This window comes from Pipistrellus kuhlii, unplaced genomic scaffold, assembly GCF_014108245.1.
Source record: "Pipistrellus kuhlii isolate mPipKuh1 unplaced genomic scaffold, mPipKuh1.p scaffold_m20_p_4, whole genome shotgun sequence".
Taxonomy (NCBI): Eukaryota; Metazoa; Chordata; class Mammalia; order Chiroptera; family Vespertilionidae; genus Pipistrellus; species Pipistrellus kuhlii.
In genome coordinates this window covers 44,919,290-44,943,662 of record NW_023425540.1, presented here as the reverse complement: position 1 = coordinate 44,943,662, position 24,373 = coordinate 44,919,290, and the positions used below count along the sequence as shown (strand labels likewise).

The window sequence follows — 24,373 nt, the reverse complement described above, 5'->3', positions numbered from 1 at the left end:
TCATTCTTGATCTTCAATGGGAGCACAGTGCACATTAATGTCTGGCCCTCTTTGACTCAATGTTTTTACCCCCTTTAACACTGGTACTGGAAAAGCAAGCATCTACCCCATTCACCCATGGAGGAGATAGGACAGCTTTCATTGACTCCAAAAGGAAATCTCTCACTCCAGCCCATTCCCAGGTACAGAGACAGGAGGAAGCAAATTCTCCAAGGCCAATTGACCTTCGACCTAGAGAACAGCTATTCCATTTCCTCACCAAATTACTCCCTCCCATGCCATGTTCAAGTCTATGGCTACCCGGAGTGACTGCATGCAACAGAAATACATACTTTCAACTTTTTTTGTGTGTGTGTTTGGGGGGTAAGGGGTGCGTGGGGAGGGGAGAGTTATATATTAGAACAATGCTTAATGAACAGGGTATTTCTATAATTTCCTACCACGCACTGTCCTAATGTTACATAAATCTATGAAAAAGAAGGGGAAGAACTATTTCACAGTTTTGTATTAACTCCTACACAACCTAGCACTAACTTTTTCCTTCTTCCTCCTTTTCTTACTTTCCTACTTTCCTTTTTTACTTTACCTTTCGAGGAGTTCCACTCTTGTAATTACTAGAGAAAATTCCTCAGGGCCTTCAGGAAGGCTATCATCAAGTATTTCAACCTGCACGCTTTTCGCCATCTCCCGAGCTTCAAAGAGGAGCTCCCCCGGTGCAGGGACGAAATCCACGCCTGCCTCCGCGGTCCCACTCACTGTCTCATACCAGAGCCGCACAGGGCGGAGGGACCCACCCGATCGGAGGACGGTGACGTTCACCTACAGCCAGAAGAAGTTCTCTTATGTGACTTGGATAATTAACCTACCAGACAATACTTACTTTTTATGACCTCTAATTCAATTTACTAGGATTATGGGGAAATTATAAATAGATAAATTAAAGTATGGAGGTGAGATGTCAAAATAGCATCAGGAGGAAATGAATCAGCTGGTGAAAGTGTCAGAAGAACAAGGAAACACGCTTTAAAGATCACTATAATATAAAAACCAAAAGTGATATTCCCAATTTTCAGCATTTCAGACTCTACCTTTTGTGCCTCCTCCGACACTCGAAGCTGCTCCTGTGAAAAGGCGAATCTGCCATAGGGGAAGTCACTGGCCACCACTGTGATATTGGCGGTGCTGCTGGCCGCACTCAGTATTCCCCCCTCACTGACACCAGTGAGCCGGAACTCATAGAAACGCTTTTCCTCAGGAATGTCATCATTCAAAGCCTACAGAAGGACAAAACGGGCCATTGGCAGCAAAAACTATATCATTTAAAGAAAAGTATCTATCACGTAAGTAACAACAACAAATCTGGCATATTAATCATGTCCCACCACCCCACCCACTAACCATACACACACACACACACACACACACACACACACACAAACACACAGCAAAAGGCACAACAGAAGCCAGTAACATTAATACCTGGATCACTATAATTGCTGCAGACTGTCCTTCTCTCATTGTCAGTTTTCCTGATGTTTCAGCAAATTCCCCCATGGACGTGGGGAAAATCCTCCAAGACACCGTGACCTCCCCCCAGATCGATGGGTCACGAACCAGGCTACAACAATACACACATATATTCAATACTTTTTTTAATTGAAGAAACTTTTCCTGGATATTTGCTCTCTTTCAAAAATAAACAACTGTCATTTAATTCAGAAACATTTTGCATATAAATAACCCTATCTATCTATTATATCCCACAAGTAGGTCTTACAGTTCCAAGCTAGTAAGAGTCAAAGTACTGAATGCATGTAAATCTACTTGACAAGAATACTAGCAAGAGCTGAACATTAGAAGTGGAAGATCTAAAAAGAAAAAAAATTAAGTTATTTACAGATTTTTCACAAAATGTCAATAGCCTAAAGAACAGAAACTCCACACATGCAGTGCTAATGGACAAACTTTAAAAAAGGTAGAGTTTTCATTCAAATTCAGCTACTTCACTGTTAGCCGCTGCCGCACTCCTCATGAAAAGATTTGTAATAAAGTCACCTATAAGCATCTCATCTATAAATATAAAAGGCTAAGTTACCCTCCAACCATTAGCTATGATGCACAATGACCACCAGGGAGCAGATGCCAACCAGTAGCTATGAGGCACACTAACCACCAGGGACAGATGCTCAACGCAGGAGCTGCCAAGTTGTGGTGACTTGGCAGCTGTAATTCTCAGGTGACACACCCTGGAACCAGAGAGGAGGGAGCCTGATTCAAGGGTGCCTCACCCGAGAACCACCCACTTGCAATCTGGGACCCCTTGGGGGGTGTCGGGGAGCCAGTTTCAGCCTGATCCCCGCAGGCCAGGCCAAGGAATCCCACCTGCTGGAGGGGCCCCACTCACTCCACAGACCGCCTTTGAGTCCCAGTGCTGCCAGCTGGGGAGGGACTGCTGTAGGTTGGCTCCAGGACATGTAGCCCGTCTCACCATGTCACGCCCCCTGGCCATCTTCTAATTAATTTACTTTTAATTTGCACGAATCATGCACTGGGGCACTAGTAGTTATACAACAGCCCCAATTGTAGAACAATTAAAATGCTTGATTCAGATGATTTTCTAAGGAACAACTTTGCAGCTGAGACACACAAGCTTATAGACATGAAGTAATGCTCATTTTACATAGCTGGTGATGTGCGGGGCTAAAAGCATAGATCTAACATCAATTCACTGCGCTTTCCTCAGAATGGGTTGTGCAAATCAGTCTGAGACCTCCTCAAGATCTAACTTCAACATAGATCAGAAGACATCTTCAATTTTCACTAAAAATACATTCTATTCTCCACAGGATATCGCCAACATACAAAATAACAATGCTTGAAGATTATTGAGAACAATGCAGGCAGGCAGGCAGGAAGATTTTAAGGCATAAAATGCTAATTATTTAGACCAAACTTCAAAGCCCCAACCCAGGCAAAGAAAGATTACAACCTCCTTACCTGATGATAGCAGTCCCATTATATTTTGCTGAGGGTTCCCCAATGAGGATGTGCCTGGAGGAGGCGGCGATCCCAACTTCTCCTGAAGCTCCCTTATCTCCCCGAATGATGATTGATGCGCTGCCTAAATTGAAGATGATATACAGGGTGTCCAAAAAAAAAAAAAGTATACACACTTTGAATGATTATACAGTCAGAGTTCAAAATTAGGTGAGTTATCAGCTGTTAAAGCGTGTATAGATTTTTGGGGGCACCCTATACATACAGCTTATGTAGCAAACACAAGTATTCAATTAGTATATGCCTGCAATGTTCTAAAGTGCTTTCCATATACTAATCTTATGAGTTAATCCTCATGGTAATCATATAAGTTAGATGTTAATATTATCCTCATTTTATCAATGAGGCATTGAGGAAACTGAGCAATTAGCTTGTCCAAGATCACATTATAATGAAAGTGGACAATAATTCTACTATCACTCCCACAGGAAGCAAGCAGTCTTCTAGCATTTGCATTAATTCACTCCTACAGTTATCATTTTGCAGCTCACTGCAATTGGCTACCTGGCCAAATGTTTATTATCTATATGACAAAAGGAAGAATTCTTAAAGTTACCTTTCATTTTTAATTTTCTGGCTATTATTTGCTTATAAGCATTTACAAAAATGTGCCAAATAGTCCTACTAATCTATAATAATAAAAGCCTAGGTAGCCCTCTCATCCTTGTACGATGCCCTCACATCATCACAAGATGGCCACCCCCATGTCATCACAAGATGGCTGCCACAAGATGACCAGAAGGAAAGGGCAGGTGGGGGCAATTGGGCCAGCAGGGGAGCAGTTAGGCATCAATCAGGTTGGCAGGGGAGCAGTTAAGGGGTGATCAGGCTGACAGGCAGAACAGTTAGGAGCAATCAGGCAGGCAGGCAGGCAAGTGGCTAGGAGCTAGCGGTCCCAGATTGTGAGAGGGATGTCTCAGATTAGAGAGAGTGCAGGCTGAGCTGAGGAAGTGCCCTCCCGTAGTTCACAAATTTTGTGCACTGGGCCTCTGATCTATAATAATCTATAATAATAAAAGCATAATAAGCAAATTAACCGAACGGCGGAATGACTATTTGGACAATCTTCCAGATAACCTTCCAGATGAAGCTGGGTCTGCGAGAGCCAAGCCTCTTGCACATATTTTATGCACTGGGCCTCTAGTATAGAAATAATAATTATATTAAGTAATTTGATATTCATATTGTAATTGGCAGTAAGTTGAAGAAAATGGTTTCTAGAAGTACCCGAGGTTTCATGAAACAAATGACTGGATTGCTGTACTCTCACTTACTTTGGCAATGAATTAATGAAACCAAGAGTGGTTTGTTATGTGCAAATATGTCACAGTAAGAAATGTACTATGAATTTTTTATATTAATAAATTATTTACTCTGATCCATTCTAATACAGCTACCCTAGGCACATAGAGTGATGCTCTACAATTTTGAGAATTTCTTTGATCATGGAATTCTTTTTTTTTTTTTTTTTTTTGGCTACAGACCCTTATACAGGATGGAGTTTTTGATGGTAAAAAAAAGGATATGTAAGTAATCTTTCATCTCAAAGTTGCTGCGCTGTTTCTCGTGGTTATTACTATTTGTACCACAATAAAACCATTTAGAACCATTAAGCCTTTCTCTCCATACCAAAGAAACAAACTTTAATATTGACCATAAGCAAGTAACAAATATGATGCCTGTTTCTGAAATGTCAAAATATCTATGTAATTACTTCCTGATGAAATGTTTTATTATAAAAGTAATATGTGAACAGTGCAAAAATATATAGAAAATACAGGTAATCCAAAACCACTATTAAGATTTCAAGTAGTCCTAACTGGTTTGGCTCAGTGGAAAGAGCATCAGCATAAGCCTGCGGACTGGAAGGTCCCAGGTTCGATTCATGGGCATGTACATTGGCTGTGGGTATATCCCCAGTAGGCGGTGTGCAAGAGGCAGCTGGTCGATGTTTTTAACTCTCCATCTCTCTCCCTTCCTCTCTGTAAAAAATCAATAAAAATATAGTTTAAAAATAAGATTTCAAGTAAATCATTACATATTTATAATATGCACATGAGAAAAATGGGATTATATTAAACACGTTATAAAGCATGCTTTATAAACATATCAATTATCCATGTAATTAAGTGTTCTTAATTTGTAATGTAATTAAGGCCTTTTATACCATACTAGAGGCCTGATGCACAAAATCCATGCAAGAATAGGCTTTCCTTCCACCAGCTGCCAGGGCCGGCTTCCCTCTGGCACCCAGGGACCTGTGCTTCCCTCGCAGCCCAGCTTCATCTGGAAGGAAGAATGGCCAGAAGAACGTGCAGTCTAATTAGCATACTATGCTTTTATTACTATAGATTGTTATAGACCAGAGGCCTGGTGCATGAAATTCGTGCACAGGGGAACAGGAGATCCCCTCAGCCCAACCTGCACCCTCTCTAATCTGGGACCCCTCTCACAATCCTGTACCACCAACCTGCCTGCTTGATCATCCCTAACTGCCCGCCCCACTTCCAGCCTGATCACCTGTAACCGCCTCTCCCTGCCAGCCTGATTGCCCCAACTGACCCCCTGCTGGCCTGGTTGCCCCAAATTGCCCCCACCCCTGCCGGCTTGATCACCTATGCAGTCTGCTGTTCGGTCGTTTGGTCGCCCCTCACTGCCCCCCCCCTCCCCCGCCAGCCAGATTGCTCCATGCAGCCTGCTGCTCAGTTGTTTGGTCACCCATCACTAACCCCCCTGCCAGCCTGATCACCCCACACAGCCTGTTTGGTCATCCGTTTGGTTGTGATGGTCACTTAGGATTTTATATAGATAAGATTCTTTTGAATAGTTGCATAGTATTCTGTTATATTTAATCAGTCTCCTACCTGGTTAAATGGATCATTTAGGAAGCTACATATTTTATTCTATAAACATTGCTTAAATAAACACCTTCATTTTTTAAAATCACATATTTAAGCTGTATGAAATCTTTAACATATGACCTTACTAACACTGTGTATTATAATTTTAGTTTTAAAAATTTGTTAGCTATAAAACATGGTAGAAAAATGACATCTTTATGTTTTAACAAACATTTTAGGGATTACAAACTTAATGTAGCCTATTTTAGTAGTACTGACTATTTGGTTACATTTTTCTAAGAATCTATTGTTTAATTTTTTTAATGTGAATTTCTCTTACCTTTCACTGGAGATATTTCTGCCTCATCAACTGATATCAGCTGAATGGTGAAACGCCTGTCCTCCAACACAGTGTCTTGAAGTGTGTGCAATACAATGGTCTTCTCGGACTCAGTCTATACCAAACAACAGGAGTGAAAAATTCTCCAAATTGATTGACACCATATTTTGAATGTTCTCATTAGCAAATATACTGATATGATCTACTAAAAATGATGTATTTTAAAAGTATCCATAAGCATTTTTGAAGTATATCCTTTTTCCCTCCTAGAATTATGGGTTGCTTCTAAAGAGAATTACTACATAAAAGTTAGCTCTGACCATAAATGCTATTCAAGTTCTTAATAGAAAGAAAAAAAGGGGGGGGGGGGATGATTAGCACAGCTTCTAAATTTACTAAAAATGTTCAATGATTGAAAGTCCAATCTCTTAAAGAAAGCTATATGGTCACAGTATGATGTAAAAACACAAAGGTCAGACAGAGGTCTACCACTTATACAAGTCATCTTCCTCCTGCCCATTTCACTCTGCCCTCTACCCATCCTTGTTTCCCTCCCATTCCTTCCACAGTTGTTGATCCCAAGAGTGCTCACTGTTGTTCCCTTCCTCTTGCCTTACACTTAGCTCAGGAATTTTTTGGAACATGTTTTTAGTGTAGGCTGGGCGGGAAGGAACAAAGGAAAGCAGAGGACAAATAATGAATGCATTGAGACATAACCGGGTATCATTTTATCTTTACTTTTTCTACCTCTGCAACTCATTGTCCTATTCATCACTGATTACTTTTCTGCAGCTTGAATTCTGATGTTTATTTCTTCTCATGTACATCTTAGTTCTGTAATTATATTTTTTCTCTGAGACTTTTAATATTTTTTACTCAAGCTTTTCTCCATTAATTCATTATTTCTATTTCACAGTAGCTATACTTTTAAAAAGTTTTTGTAAGAGTTTCTAGGAAAATGTATATTTCCTGCCTCAACCTAATTAAATCTATTCATAGAAAAAAAAATCTATCACTTATGTAATACAATGAATCACTTCAATGCCTTTATTTGCTTACATTTGCATAAAGAAGTCTTACAATTTTTAACATTATCTCCCTTTTAATGCTTTTTTTGTTAATTGTTATTTTGTGAGATTTTTAAAAACTTATGTATCAGTTCCATTTCTCTGGTTTTTAATGGATTTGCTTCTTTTTAAAATATATATATAGTATATATATTTTATTGGTTTTTTACAGAGAGGAAGGGAAAGAGATAGTCAGAAACATAGATGAGCGAGAAACATCGATCAGCTGCCTCCTGCACATCCCCTACTGGGATGTGCTTGCAATCAAGGTATGTGCCCTTGACTGGAATCGAACCCAGGACCCTTCAGTCTGCAGACCGACGCTTTATCCACTGAGCCAAACCGGTCTCGGCTGCTTCTTATTTTATCTTTATTAATTTAGAAAAGATGTTCACAAGCATGATTCTAAAAGCAAGGTGGAAGATACAGCCAGGATTCCCTCATTTAGGCTTTGTGTACTATTACAGAGCTAGGTTTTCTGTGGGTATGAGAAAGCCACTGGATTGTTTAAGCAGGGGGTGACAAAACATGGTATATCTTATTGAATGTTAACCCTGTCAGTGGCACAAATAATGGACAGAAAAAGGAAAAGATTTAGAATAGGATTACAAATTAAAAGACTCTACTGATAAAAGATGATGGAGGTGTGCATCGTCACAGACATGATAGAGAAGGAGGCAAGGTGAGAAAGGATACTTAAAAGGGAAACTGACAAGAATCGGTGACCAAATATATGCAAGAGTTACAGAATGGGTGGAGAGGGGGCTGACACCCCAGAAGTCCAGCTTGGTTGACTTATTTTGCCCTCAATCAGGAGAGGAAATGTTGAGAGAAGAGTAGTCTTGATGGTAGCATAGAGGCAGTGACTGAACTAAATTTTGTTTCAGATGTCTAGTGTGTGTGTGTGTGTGTGTGTGTGTGTGTGTGTGTGTGTGTATTTGTGATTTTCCCCTATTATACATATAATTTCAAAGGAAGTCCAGACATAATAAATTACAAAAGAATTTGTAAGTAAGACTGTGAAAAGGAAAAGCAAGCAATGACAAATTAGAGAAAAACTGCAGGGGTCCTGATGCTGAATATACCTCATCAAAATGAAGTGTCCCATTCAAAGGACTGAGGTCATCTTTAGCCATCTCATCCACAGTCCACTGCAATCGGACGGCTCCTTTTCCTCCTGGCGACCGGACAACTGTCAATGTCACATATGAATCAGGGTCATCAGACAAAAGGGATTCATCAACCATTACCTGAAAGAAAGAAAAACTGATAAGATAAATTATTAAAAAAAAAAGTAGGGAAAACAATCTTATTTCTGCTCACAATGAAACTTTTGAATTTAGAATTCTGTCTCTTTCACCAAACCCCATTTCCTTTTTGTTCTGGGCACTCAGCTACTTGGTATTTCCTAGCCACTCTTGCAATTAGGTGGAGCGTGTGACTGAATTTTGACCCAAAACTATAGATAGAAGTAACACATGTTATTAATAGTCTGGCTATCAACTTCTCACACAATCTTCCATAGCCCCGCCTTTCCCATTTGCCAGGTGACAAGAGGGGACTCTCGGGATCTGGAGGAGGACAGAGCCATAGGATGGAGAGAGTCTGCTGCCTAAGATGCCAATTGATGAAGAAGTGTCTGTTAGATCCCAACTAGGAACACTAATATAGGACACTTGCATAAAGAAGTAAAATAACAAAAAGAGAACTATTTTGTTAAGTGAGATTCAGGGGTACTTTTTATGACCATCAGGTACCCCACATAAAATAGACTTAAACTGCCCTCTGAATTATGCAGTTTGCCAACTTTAGTAAGTCCAAATTTAAAAGCGATTTTATTATTATGACATAAAGACAGAAGGAAATTTAGTACGTTAATTTACCAATACTATTTATTTCTACACAAGAGACCTGGTTCAATTGGATGACACATATTTACTGTGAAGTAAAGTCCAAATTGAGCCCATTATATCCACCTATTATGGAAATACGAAACATAATACAATGCCTTCCATTTTTAAGACAGGCAGACACACTTAACAAATGTTTAATTTAATCTTGTTTTGTTTTTTCCATGAGATTTTGCATTGGTGCAAAGAGTAGGGATTTGGAGGCAACTGACATTTATTTTCCAGTATGTCAATTTTTGCACATAAACTTATTGAAGCCTCACAGAACCTGAGGGCCAGCTATCTATATGTATATTTGGAGAAGAGGATCCTGGAGCCTAGTAGAGATGTTTCACTCCATAGCCAGTGCTATGCCAACCACTCCTCAGAGGCCATAAATATTAAACAAGAAAAAAATAAAGCAAAAAAAACAACAACAAAAAAACACACCACTATAAACAATCTGCACAGATAAGTCCTTTTTGTCTTCACAGATAACATTTTAGCTTAGGTTTTACAAGATTTCCTTGGGCCTGGGCTATTCCCAAGGCTTTAGTATATTTGGTATACTGTTCTTGGGAGCAGCTTAAGAATTCTGATAGATTCATATTGACAATCTTTTCTCGGTGTTCCTCAGTGCTGAATCTAATCTGTACCATCAAATGAGGTTAACAGAATGTTCACTGTGTGCCCAATAGTGAATATCTTAGATATTGTACAATTTAAAAGGTAAACTCCATGTGATCAAGAGCCTTTGGCAGATAGAAAGATAAGAATCAAGGAAAGTAGTCATAAAGGGCTGGTAATAAGCTAAGATTAATACCAACAATAATAAAAGCAGCAATTGACAACTACTGAGTATAAGCCCAGTTATAAGAGCTTCCCATATATCAACTCATTTACTCCTCACAACAAGGGTTATACAGTAGGGTTTTGGTGGCCCAAATCTTACTATCCTATATAATAAAAGGTTAACATGCAAATCGACCAAATGGTGGAATGACTGGTCACTATGATGTGCACTGACCACCAGAGAGCAGATACTCAATGCAGGAGGTGCTCCTGGTGGTCAGTGCGTTCCCTCGGGGGGAGAGGGGGGCGACAGGCCAAAGTCATCAGTCGGCTATCCCCCCAGTGCATGATTTCATGCACCAAGCCTCTAGTTAGACTGTAAGACAAATTGGAAATTGGAGGCTACTGCAATAAGCTATGAGAGCTCAGGCCAAGGGTGCACTAAAGTAGTTAAAATTAATAAACAAAAATTATTTATTAATAGTAACATAACTCTTTATTTTCCCTAACAAAGAAGTTTGTAAATACACCATCCAGTATGTATCGATAAATCCAAAAAGAGTGTGACAAAGTTAAAAGCAAACACATTTTATAAGGTTTCACCAATTAGAAGTTTGATTATTAAGTCCTGAACTTTTTATCTAACTTGGGAAGCTAATAGACATTTTATAAAAATTAATACATTCACATATATTAAAATATTTACTTACACACACACACATAGAAAGAAAGCCTAGATAGAAATACAACAAAATATTAGCAATGTCTATCTCAGGGCAGTAAGATTTAGTAATATTATGGATACTTTTACTGTTGTCTTTATACATTTTTGTATTTTCCTAGACCTTTTCTGTTGCCTGGAGATATTCACAGCTACTCTTGTGAACCTACAACTTCTTACACACCTTTAGCTCTGCTTATTCCTTTCCAAGAAAGAGTTTCATTAGGCTATTGCAATGGGAGTATGGTGTCCCTCTTATGGTTTCATTTTCTTATGAAGCTGAAATTTCAGTTGGTAATTATTAGGCAATTATTATGGTATCTTTAAAATTTGGAGCATCTAGAACATCCAGCACTGATAGGCAAGTTATAGGACTAGCACTGCATCTTCAGGGCAATGAGGGCAATGATCATTAGAGCAATTTGTAATTATATAAATGACTGATGGTGGATTGCTGACTACCTATAAATGATTAAATAAAGGGAACAATGAAATATGGATACATAAAAGTTATTGTGCATCCCAGAATTACCTAAATATTTTTATTATTTCATTTTAGAATTTTCTTTGAAAGGTAAAGTCGTAACAATTATTACATAATCATCATGTAGTAATTACAATATTGTTTTATAGCCCTTTATTTTATATTTAAGATGTAGGGATAATTTAGCACTAGTCATTAAACCTGGCTACACAAATGATTAGCTAAGCATTTTTTCTCTCTCAATGGTTGAACCAAAAATATTGAGCTACCTTTTCCAGATCTCAGAAGTAGACAGCCAATGGGAAGTAAGAGGGAAGAAAGAGAAGAAATATAAAGAAATGCATGAGCTGGGGTGACTACGGGTTTTTATTCAATATAAGTCAAGAAAGAGTACCAGAAGGCAGGGTAATATAAACACCTCCTCAGCTAACTCCATCTTTGGGTGGAACACCAGATCCATGACAGAATCAGGCCTTGTGATCAGGATGTTGGTCTGCCAGCAGGGCAGAAAGAGAACACATGTATGGGGGAAAGTATTATTTGGTTTATTACACTTAATAAGTAGGAATCTGGTTCCCTTTATAACTGCCTGATGTAAGAATTATCATTACTATCAAATTGCATAGATTGGGTGGCTGGCCCCTAATTCAACAGCCAACTGAAAAGACCCTTGAAAAGAAAATCATAAGTAAAGGGTTCTGAAGGGGTTTAAAAAAAAAAATGAGACACCTTTCTACTAAAAATTACACAGAAAAAATTAGCCTAGAAGAAGCCCCTCCCCCAATGTATTTCACTTACAGTCTTTTCTTCAAATCCAAATACTCCAAATGGAGAATCATTTTGTGGAATTACAACTGTTACTACAACATCATCACCAAGTCTGCCACCTCCAGTCACCCTGATTAAGGAAATACTAAAAGTTTCCATGAGTTCAAATTCAGCATCATCAATTATGGTTATTTCTATCATGGCAGTAACCTACAAAAGAAAAGGAAAGAAGAAAAAGAGAGAGAAGAGAATGAAGAAAGGTGAAATAGAGGGAAGGATATATATTGTGATATCAACTTTTGAACATATATGGTTTATTTTTTAGTTAAAATTTAAAAACATAATACAAAAGAAAACTGCAGAATTATTTGCCTGTTATGTTCATAATAGCATTTTAAAGTCATTCATTTATTGTATTTCAAAGAAATGTATAGTTTATTATGTTCAAGATATAGGCAATTCTATATATTAAAGAGGAAATATGCAAATTTACCAGCACAACCTCACAAGATAACTGCCTATGACCAGGCTGGCAGGGGGGTTAGTGAGGGACGACCAAATGACTGAACAACAGGCTGTGTGGGGCAACCAGGCCAGTGGGGGGACTACGAGAGGCAACCAGGCTGGCAAGGGGGGTCAGGCAGGCAGGCTGGTGAGCAATTAGGAGCCAGCGGTCCAGGATTGTGAGAGGAATGTCCAACTGCCAGTTTAGGCCCAACTCCTGAGGGGTCCCAGATTGGAAAGGATGCAGGCTGGGCTGAGGGGACTACTCCTCCAATGTACAAATTTCAAGGACTGGGCCTCTAGTTATATATATAATATAGTACTTACAGATACAAAAAATAATAAAGTCTTATTCCTTATTTTATTTTTTGGTTAATCCTCACCAAAGGATATTTTTTCCATTGATTCTTGAGAGAAAGTGGAAAGGAGAGAGAAAGAGAGAGAAACATCAATGTAAGAGAGAGATATCCACTGGTTGCCTTCCATACACCCCGACCAGAGCCAGGGATAGAACCTATTACCCAGCAATGTGCCCTTGACCAGAAATTGAACTCAAGATCTTAAGGTGCACAAGCAACATTCTATCCATGTAGCTATGGACATGAAGCCTTATTCTTGAACAAAAACAATTAAAATACCATGTTGGCTCTAATAAGCATTGCACAAACATAAATTTTAGTATACTAATTATTAACATTGCATGATATAAAATGGTGCCATAGAAATTATCGTTGTGTTTTACAATTAGAATAAATCCCATTAGTTCCAAATACTATTCTTAGAATGTGGGGGGGAGGCGGGGAGGAAGAAAACCCAAATCTGTTCTTAAACATTCATGTCTGGGTCTATCTTAAAAGTTTTAATGACTTATAAGTAAATAAAACTTAGTCCAGATGGTGATTTTACTATTCATGATAAAAATATATATATATATCTCAGGTAGCCATTATCCATGTGGCTCAATAGGCTGGAGCATCATCTAGTCCACCAAAAGTTGGCGGGTTCAATTTCAGGTCAGGGCACATAACTAGCTGGGTTGTGCATTCAATCCCATACAGGAGGCAACCAACCAATGTTTCTCTCTCTCTCTCTCTCTCTCTCTCTCTCTCTCTCTCTCTCTCTCTCTCTCTCTCTCTCTTTCTTTCTCTCTCTCTTTCTCTTCCTATGTCCATTAATTAATTACATATTAACTAACAGTTATAAATTTCTGTTTGGCTTGACAGAATTCAGAGTATAATTCATTTAGCAACCATATTGCACAATCATTTAATGGATGTCTATAAAATGTTTTAAGTACAACCAGAATAATGCTAATATGTTCATAACTAGCATACTTGTCTATCTGCAAATTTAAGAATCCCATGAGATGGCTTAAAGTCCTCCGGGCCAGCACTGTCCAGTGTTGCTTTCCAATAAACATCTACAGCCCCAAAGCTTCCAGCCAGCCGGACGACGGGAACTCGAAGAACGTTCAGGGGTGGAGGTGCCTCATAAGCAGTGATAACTCCAACAGCATTCTTCAAGTAAAGAATATAAGTTAAAATGCAAGACAAAAGTAATTCTCGTACAGGCATCACTTTCTAAATTTATTATTTGTACTTATAGTGGCTATATTTACCCACCAAAGTAGAAATAGATAGTTTCTATATATATTCATTTAGAACTGTTATATTTAAATGTAGAATGAATAAATTTATTTAATCCTTGGGTCTAGCTCAAAGAGAACTAAGAATTAGTCTATAAGATAAAGTTAAAGACAGGTATTTATAAATATCTTCAAGCAAAGCCACTTATTTTGCAGAAAATATATGACACTGGCCAAATTGGCAGGTGCAAATGGCCATATCAATATAAATATATTAAATTCCTCTCACTCTGGTAACATGAAGCTTAAATATTCCTCTGGGATCGTTATTTTCTTCTATCATTATCTCAACTATTTCCATTCCAGGTCTCCGAACGCGTGGCTGTCCTGCAGAGAAGTCAGAGTTCACCAGATACACCTGGGTGATGTTGACAATGAATCCTTCCTCCAGCTCGGGAGCATCATCCTGGAGGTGAGCAGGGAAGGGGGGAGGAGGGGAGGGACAGAGAGGGTGCTTTATTTTTTTAAAATATATTGAATGTGCTTTGGATATTTGGAATGGGTAGCTCTATCACACTTTCTAAAAAGATTTCTTCCTATATTTTAACACATTCCTATTGACAAAATCAGAATCTTAAGAAATATTCAAGCTTAGGAGAAGCCTCATACTTATTAGCAAGTAAAATAATTTTTAGAATTCTATCCTGCAATTTTGAATATATTGTATTGAATATGTTATTAATACATACATATTTATATATAGTTTTATATATATATATATATATGATACCTTCCCCCAAATATAGGAAAAACTGGTAAATACTACATACACCTTAAAAGCAAAAGCCCTAGATTTGTAAATCTAGACATAATCCCTCATTTTAATAAATTGTTTTAAAGACTTTTACCTTATTATACAATAGGTAATAAACAATTTCAAAAGATAAAAAGAATACATAGTGAATAGTAAAGGAACTTTTGCTCTCCCCCATTCTTCACATCTTTCCCATGTCTTCCCCAGAAACCACTATTATCTAATACCGTCAATACCATTATTAGTAACACTAATGTTATATTTATTTAACAATATAGAATATTGTATTATATATGGTATTCTAACATAAAAATACAATATTTAATTATGTAATATTATTGATTATATTAATCACTATTACTCACTTTCAGTTTCATTTACAGATCTACCCACATAAGAGACAGAGCATAGCACTAAAACCAGATCTAAAATATTGGGTCGGCAGCTAAGTAATTGCGGGTTTCACACATATATGGCTTCAGTTGAATTTTTAGGTTTGCAGACGTAGTACAAATGTAAAACACATTTTGTTATTTGATAGTTGGCTATTCAGCTGTTAATCAGTAAAAAAAGTTTTTTGATCTGTTTTGTAGTTTTCGTTTGGCGTTCGTTGAAAAATGGAAAATCAAAAGGAACATTTTCGTCATATTTTGCTTTTTTATTTCCGCAAAGGGAAAAACGCATCGCAAGCTCATAAAAAGTTATGTGCTGTTTATGGTGACGAAGCCTTAAAAGAACGGCAGTGTCAAAATTGGTTTGCCAAATTTCGTTCTGGTGATTTTTCACTCAAAGATGAAAAACGCTCTGGTCGTCCAGTTGAAGTTGATGACGCCCTAATCAAAGCAATAATCAATTCGGACTGTCACAGTACAACACGTGAGATTGCAGAGAAGCTTCATGTATCACATACATGCATTGAAAATCACTTAAAACAACTTGGCTATGTTCAAAAACTCGATACATGGGTTCCTCACGAACTGAAAGAATCACAGTTAACGCAACGCATTAGCAGCTGCGATTTGCTAAAGAAACGTAATGAAAATGATCCATTTTTAAAACGACTGATAACTGGCAATGAAAAATGGGTTGTTTACAACAATATCAAGTGGAAAAGATCGTGGAGCAGGCCAGGTGAACCAACTCAAACAACATCAAAAGCTGATATTCATCAAAAGAAGGTTTTGTTATCAGTTTGGTGGGATTACAAAGGAATTGTCTACTTTGAACTCTTACCACCCAACCGAACGATCAATTCTGATGTCTACATTGAACAACTAACGAAATTAACCAATGCAGTTGAAGAAAAGCGGCCCGAATTGACAAATCAAAAAGATGTTGTATTCCATCATGACAATGCAAGGCCACACACATCTTTGGTCACTCGGCAAAAATTAATGGAGCTTGGTTGGGATGTTTTGCCACATCCACCATATAGTCCTGACCTTGCACCATCTGATTACTTTTTGTTTCGATCTTTACAAAACTCCTTGAATGGTAGAAATTTCAATAATGATGATGATGTCAAATCGTACCTGATTCAGTTTTTTGCTAATAAAAACCAGAAGTTTTTTGAACGTGGGATTATGATGCTGCCTGAAAGATGGCAAAAGGTCATTGATCAAAATGGGCAATACATTACAGAATAAAGTTATTTAGTTCCATGAAAAAATTGTCTTTGATTTTCTTTTAAAAATCCGCAATTACTTAGCTGCCGACCCAATATCTGAAAACTAATCTTAATTCAACTAATTGTATCATTCAACGAAAACATTACCCTATCAATTCAACAATAAAAATAATCAGATTGATTTGGGCATTTTATTCATTCATTTACCATAAACCAACCAACAAATGCATCCAGACATATAATCCTACTAACCACAGCCTAGACTCACCGGTAAAATGGTAACTCTGACGTAAGTTTCTTTTATGTTTTCTTTCATGATTATTGTTGTTTCTTGTAGCACATAATCTTCATTCTCTGTGGCTTGATTATTGATGGGCAGTAAGAAACTGGGTTTAGCTATCAAGTGAATGGCAATGTCTCCACGTAGTCCTTTATCACGAACAATTTGTAACTGAAGAGTGGTGATGTTCTCTGTGGGACAGACATGACTCAAGTGCATAAGATTGTCTGTGTACTGTCAATGCTATTCCAGGCACTTAGCGTGGAATGTCCTGCACTACCCCTTTTAGGTAGTTAAGGAAAGAGAAGCAAAACAAAGAACATGTACACTCACAAGGAGCACCTTGTTCTGTGCTCACCTATTCCCAAAGTTGTGCTGACATTCCACATACACTGCAAGCAATCCATCCCAGTTCTAAGCCCTCCCTGCTGCTTTTCTTGCATACTCTTCTATGTTGCCCATGTCATGCACTTTAACAGAAATTACTGGAAATCTTTTTTGAAATATATTTTTTATTGATTTCAGAGAAGAATAGAGATGGAGAGAGAAACATCAACGGTGAGAGAGAATTATTGATCGACTGCCATCTGCACACCCCCTACCCGGGCATGTGCCCTTGACTAAAATCGAACCCAGAACCCTTCAGTCCTCAAGCGGACACTCTATCCACTGAGCCAAAGTGGTTAGGGCCTGAAAATCTTGAGAAAAGTGCATACATGCAGGTTGAGCAGAGGTACTAATTACAAATGCTAAGAAGATTGTTCAAAAATGAATAAACACCAAAGTCATAATTTAATAACTAGTCATTAGAACCATTTTGCTCTTATAGTGAGATACCTATCACAAGGCTCAAAGTATTCTATAGCACCTATGTTTTATTTAAGTTTTTAGATTTTTAAACATGTAATTTGCCATATAAAAAAAGAAAAAAAATGCTTGTCAATCTTCCTTACTGGTCTGTGCATTTCTAATAACCAAATACCATGCCTTTGTTTCCAGAACTCACAGCACAATTTCTGGTACATACTTGATGCTTTAAAAATATTTGTTAAATAAATAAATGAACAGGTCATTATATTTTAAACCTATTGCTTCTGTTGCATATATAATATACAGAAATATAAAGGCCCAGATGCATAATTACATGGTATTTTTCTCATCAACTCCTTAAATGGTAGGACACTGATGTTCCTATTGGAAAATTTTAGAAACTTTTCATAGCATATTTAAAATATATACATATTATAATTTAAAAGTGACTTTCCTAAAAGTATATATAACTTTTTATTTAAATAAGCCAGATCACCTTTACCTACAAAAATCCATTTATCCACTAATATGAAGAGTTACTTAGGCAGATTTCAGCACTAAGCTGAAAGGAAATAGGGGCTGATCACTTTTACTTCAGAGAAAATATCATTCTAATTATTGCTTTAGATTTAACAATTAACACCTGCTGTACCATATGTATTTCTCTGTGTTGCTCCTTGTTCCTGATAACTTGAAAATCTAGAGAGGAGATCCGAGTGAGAAAATAGGACAGGTAAATAAAGGATGAAAAAGAGAAAGTAAAATAAAAACCAATCCTCTTTATTATAATGCTTTACTAAAATAAGATTTCTATTATAATAGTCTCAAAATAGTAAAAATATTTTCTGAATTTTGCATGATCATAGAATTCAATAATTATAAACAAAGAAGGATTAAGACCTGTCCAACTAAAAAAAAAATCACATAAAAATAGAAATGTACAGTTAAATTATCCAATAAAACTTACTAGAACCTGAAAAAGATTTAATAAGATTTACCTTTGGGCTCTGCTACCCTAACAAAGAGAGACTCGGCATGCCAGCCCACCAAGCCATAGGGTGAGTCACTGGGCAGAGTGGTTATCACAGACTTGCTTCTTTTCTGATCAATAGTAGCACCTTTCGATGGGTCCTCAACCCCTTCGGTGCTAATGCGCGTGAGTGTTACGGTCACAATCTCTGATAACTCTGGTACATCGTCAGCAAGAACGGTCAGGGTGATTGTAGACAGTGCCTGGCCTTCTGAAAAGGACATCTAAAATTTTAAACAAAGAAAATTTCACCTATTTTTTCATTATCACCGTGCAGCAATAACAGAGATTAGATTTGTTTTCTATTGGCCACAACTTAAATAACAAGAGGCATTTAAGCAACCTATCTACAAATCAAATATCTTTCATATAAAAAGTGAGATTATTAAGAAAAAAAACTATTACTAAAACTTAACCTAATAAAACTGTAGCCAAATTATTATATCCTGAAGCCTACTTTCCATTAGAATATGGAGTACATAGTCTTTCTGTGGGAATCTAAGTCCTAGATACCATATATAAAAATCTATAAACATTAAGAAAACGGCATATGGTTTAACAAATACTTTTCTCTATAAAATTTGGGCTAGGATTGCTATTTCCCTTGGGTAAACTCTGATTAGATGTATCATTTACCTATTAATAAATCAAAATAGAGGTGGAGAACAAAGAATAGGCAGAGATACAAATCAGAGCATCACTCTCCCCCTTTGGTGTCTCTGTTGTCTGAAGAGTCAAATCCAAGTTTGCTAAGTGGAATCAAGTTATTTTCAATAGGGCTTCTGTCTGCTTCTTGAATGTCATTTATCATGTTCCTCATCTCATCAATAGTTACCATAATTTAAAAGTGGCTTTCCTATAATTTTATAAATTACATACCACTCCTGAGATAGGAAATATATCACTAATACTTCCGTCAGCTTCCCATGCTACAGTTATACGACCATAAGTTCCTTTTAAGCGCTCAACATTCAAGGTTACTAGGCTATCTTGCTCCATTTCTTCCACTTGCTTATATAATGAATTCTGAAAAATACATAGGAAGTCACCAAGGTTATTTGAAATTACCTAAGTAAACTTCTATTTCATGCTACCATACATTTGCAAACTTCACAGCATGGAGCAACATGATATAATAAGTGAAAGACAATAGTTCAAAAACCATAATATAGGATGACTATGATTTTATCGAAAAACACATGTTTGGAAAAGTAAAGATTAAGTTAAAATAAACAAAAATGTGAGTTTAGAATTATATTTATTTTTGTTTCCTTGTTTCTATGTTTTTCAAATTTTCTTCAATGAACATATCTTCCTTTTATAATCAGAAACAATATACTTTTTTGAAAGCATTGTACATAGCACATAAAACAGTTTGTAGAACCGAAAGGACATGAGAGTTAGGAGAAAGGAGGCTTCTTCTTTGTAACCTTTGGTAATCCCTCTAGGTCTCTGTTTTCTATTTGTTAAATCAACATGGTCTCCAAAGTCCCACCCAAATGTACTGATGTCATGAAAGTCAGGGAGCTCTTTCTGATCATTTACAACTGTCTCTTATCCTTAAATTTATATTTTTTGAAATGTTTCTATAGCTGTCCTGTTTCCATCAATGTTTCATCCTTAGCTAATAGTCTTAAGACTATTTTTCCTGCCAGAAATATCATGTTCTCTTGTGTTAGAATGCCATACTCTCTTCCTTTCATCTGTACCCCTAACCTCTTTCCTTTGTTCTAAACTTAGTTCTAGCTCAGTGTGGCTATAACATTCCTTGTCTGACATTGCAACATCTCTTGCCAGCCATTTAACAAATGTTTCCTCAATTTAGTATTTCAAAAAATCCCTTCTTTATAATATCCCTGGTTTCTTTACAGGCAACTTAGCAAAAAATATAAAGACTTTAAAAAATCTTTTCAGTAAGATATTTCTTGCCTTTTTACTATGATAATCTGAAAAGAGATGCCCCATTCATTTCTTAAAGTCTCTACTTAGAATGTTAACTTGAATATATATCCTATCTCATAGCGATATTTTACACAGCATTTTAACACAATGTTACAAATGTTATATAGTAATAAAATATTGCTCAAGGCAATCAAACATTTCTGCAGAAAAAGCTGTGATTTTAACACATCCATATAATTTGTTCACAAAAGACAATGCTCTGGCAGCAGGTGGCCAATGAGCATTAGAAATGTGATTAGTGTGTAAGTATAAAATGCACACTGGATTTGAAGGTAAAATATGAAAAAAAAGATGTAAAATATTTCATCCATAATTTTATGTTGAAATTATATTGATAATATTTTAAATATACTAGGCTAAAGAAAATATAATATTAAAACTAACTTACCTTTTCTTTTCTTTTTTTATATGACTACAAGAAATCTCAAAATTATACATCTGGCTCACATTATATTTCTGTGGGCAGAGCTGCCTCAGAGGAAGCTGGCCCGCCTTGAGTTCAGAATGGGCCAGGCTGGGTAATAGGGTGATCCTACAACCTTTGCAAGAAATTGACTCAGGACATTAGTATGTCAAAAACTCCTCCTCTTATCCCTGAAACCTCTCCTCCTCCCGTGGTCCCTATCTTGGTGGAAGGCAAACTCCTGCTTCCCACAGCTCTATCGTTTGTTGCTGGATGACTTCAATAGTCTCCTAACTGGCCTATATCTGTTCTTGCCCACTTACAATCTAGTTTTGATTCTATGACGAGGGTGTCCTTTGAAAGGCCTGCCTGCAAGATTGGCCCTTGGCTGGTGTCTGGGAACTTGAATTTCAGGAGGGTTCTCACCATTCCCAGAACTGACAATGAGCTCCATTTGCTTGACCTGTTTGAATACACAATGTTTTATGTTGAACACCAGGGAATCTGAAAGTTTATATGCCAGGGAGAGGGTGCCTACATGATCAGTCCCCATTTAAAATCCTGAGCAGTGAGTCTCTAATGAGTTTTGGTGGTTGATAACACTTCTCGCATGTTGTCATAACTTGATGCTGGGGGAATGCATTCCTCGTGATTCCACTGGAAGAGAACACTGGGAAAATGGTACCCAGTTTTCTATGGACTTTATCCTAACAGCCTTTTCTCTTACCTGATTTTGTGTACCATCAGTCATCAAAATAACGACTATGAGTTCTATGAGTCCTATGAGTTCTCCTTGCACGTCACTGTACCGGTGAGTGCTGGTGGGGATTCCTGACACACCTGGGCCTCCTCTGATCTAGCACACAGGTTAGCCACAGAGAGTTCCCTGCTGCTTTTATTAGGCAAGGCCTCACTTCAGGGCCACTCCATTTGCTGATGGTTTCTCCCTGCCCTGATTGTTTTCTCCCAGATATACAATATGTGCATCTCACTTCCTCATCTCCTCCAGGCCTTTGTCCTCATGCACAGTTCCCTTTCCTCAGGAGAAAGCGTCTCCATGTGTACAATGCACACAGAGTTACAAACTTCTCCCTCTCTTTCTCTCTCCTCCTCCTCCTCCTCTCCAACTTTTCCTTCCCACCACAGAAATAACAAAGGCATAATAGGACAGTCAAATATTTATGAGTAATGTGTATGATCAGACACAGTGATTGGTATCTACATCACTGTCTTCTGGGAACATGGGTAACAGCAAATTCAAACTCCTGGGCCAAGACCAACTGGTACCATTTCAAATTCAATCTTATAAAAGGAATCAGTACAAAAAGTAAAGTTTAGACGGTCCAGTGTGTAAAACTAAATTGCAAGGAAGCAGTAGAATTGAGCTTCGAATGCACAGTAGGGGGGGAAGCAGGCAAAGGGAAAAAAAGAGAGGCTTAAAATACTCAAGTACGACTCACTGAGTGCTGATAACAACTATATATAAATGAAGTGAATACATCATTCTGAATTCTAAGTGTGGGATCTTTGGAATCATTACCTGAGCAAATCCAACAACTCCATAGGCATCATCATTAGATAGAATAGTGATTTTTACATAACCATTAATACCAATCTCTGCTCCTCCTCTAGGATTTTTAAGCTGAACTCTGAAAGATTCTTCCTCCTCTGGAACTGTATCATCGAGAATATTTACTGCGATTATAGCTTCTCTGACACCAGGTTCAAATATCAGTTCACCTGAACTGACATAGAAGAACGCATATAGTCAGCTACAAGGTAAAGACATATACATAGTACATTGCTCATAAAACCCTTATAATATTGACTGATATTCAAAGTTTGGAAAAATCACATTTCATAAGTAAAATTTTAATCTGAAGTATTCATATACTACTAACTTGGTAGAACAAATATTAAAAATCTGGATAAAAACCAAATCTCTGTTTATAAATAGCTCTTATAGTTCATACATTTTCAGTCATTAGATAAAGACTTAGAAATTAGGTATCATATAAAATTATGGTGAGTAGGTGAGTATAAAGACAGCATAAAAGGTTGAACCTACCTAGGAATAAAGTCAGAGAGGCTCGAGACGTAGGCCAGCTCATATATGTGTGAGTGGGTGGCTCCCACTAGAGCAATTAAATTCTTGCTTGAATTAAGGGACTTGACTGTGACCGAAGCTGCATCGTGAGCAGAAGGTGCTTCCAGAATAAAAGAGAACTGGTTCAGCTCTGAATTCCAGCCATACAGAGCAGACACAGAGTGGCCAGTAAGAAGTATGTGCACTGCAGGAAGGAAGGGAAAGGCAACTAGAGTCAATTATAAACAGTCACCTCACATGCTCTCTACATACGTGCTGCAGCAAAAATCTCTCCAACTCTCAAAGTCCCATTTACTGCTCGGTATACAACACTAAAAAACTTCAGACTTAAAATGGGAGAAAATAAAGAAACCACCAAGAAACATGAATAAATTCCAGTACTCATTGAAACACACTGGAACATACAAACATCTAATAAGAATGGGAATTAAAATAGCACGTAGAACCAGAAACCATGAGTCTGTTCCAAAATATTTTCCCATAGGATAAAATGGAAAACCCCATACCCATTCTTAAATATTGCGAACTACTGATTATTTTTATCTATGGGGAAAAAATTACTATTGCAGTTTAGTAAATGTTGCATAAAAGGTCTAGATTTTTTTAAAAATGGTTATTAATAAGTTTGTATTTTCAAAATGATCATATATTTTTCATAAAGCTTTGTAAAATTGGACATATTTAGTGAAGGGCAAATGCCTCAGATGGATCTCAACACCTCTCAGGTTTAACTGATTCTACAGTCTCAAGCAAAATCATAAACTGAAGTGTTTTGATCATCACTGATGATGAATCCAACCCTGCGAGACACACTCCTATTCATGTCCTTGCAATCTGATTAGTATTACAAGGCAGCAAATAGGTAATCAGACATTTAGAGTAGGAAGTTTAGGCTTAAATCTGAATATAGTATGCAGAGAGTGTCTTCTCAGAAAGTGGGCATTTGTACTATTTTGTACAATTTGTACTATTTGTACAATTTCAGGATCATGAAATCGGGCCAGGAATGTACGAGGGGAAGAAAAAAATCTCTACTTGAGGAAGAGGATTTTTATCCTTTTTTGTTTGTTTGTTTGTTTGTTTCAATTGCAGTTTACTTTGTATTGGCTTCCAAGTGTGCAGCATAGAGTTAGACAATCATATTCTCTATAAAGGGCCCCCCTGATGTATCCAGTGCATATTTCCACCCGGCATCACACATAGTTATCACAATAGTATTAACTATAGTCCCTAAGCTGTACCTCACATCCCATAACTGATTTGTAACTACCCATTTGTAGTTATTCATCCCTT

At 37.3% G+C, this 24,373-nt stretch overlaps 1 protein-coding gene across 1 annotated transcript in view; it reads right to left on the bottom strand.

The window, feature by feature from the left end:
• ADGRV1 (adhesion G protein-coupled receptor V1) overlaps window positions 1–24,373 on the bottom strand; it is a 423,988-nt gene that overhangs the window by 276,461 nt on the left and 123,154 nt on the right. Inside the window, exons 52-65 of the mRNA XM_045571582.1 lie at window positions 23,042–23,264; window positions 22,514–22,718; window positions 19,488–19,634; window positions 18,577–18,832; window positions 16,757–16,959; window positions 14,337–14,513; window positions 13,797–13,979; window positions 11,989–12,168; window positions 8,390–8,554; window positions 6,238–6,352; window positions 2,998–3,121; window positions 1,480–1,618; window positions 1,089–1,274; window positions 587–819 (exon numbers count right to left, since the gene is read on the bottom strand). Of these exons, the coding sequence (XP_045427538.1) occupies window positions 587–819; window positions 1,089–1,274; window positions 1,480–1,618; window positions 2,998–3,121; window positions 6,238–6,352; window positions 8,390–8,554; window positions 11,989–12,168; window positions 13,797–13,979; window positions 14,337–14,513; window positions 16,757–16,959; window positions 18,577–18,832; window positions 19,488–19,634; window positions 22,514–22,718; window positions 23,042–23,264 (2,536 nt within the window). The remainder of the gene's footprint in view (window positions 1–586; window positions 820–1,088; window positions 1,275–1,479; window positions 1,619–2,997; window positions 3,122–6,237; window positions 6,353–8,389; window positions 8,555–11,988; window positions 12,169–13,796; window positions 13,980–14,336; window positions 14,514–16,756; window positions 16,960–18,576; window positions 18,833–19,487; window positions 19,635–22,513; window positions 22,719–23,041; window positions 23,265–24,373) is intronic.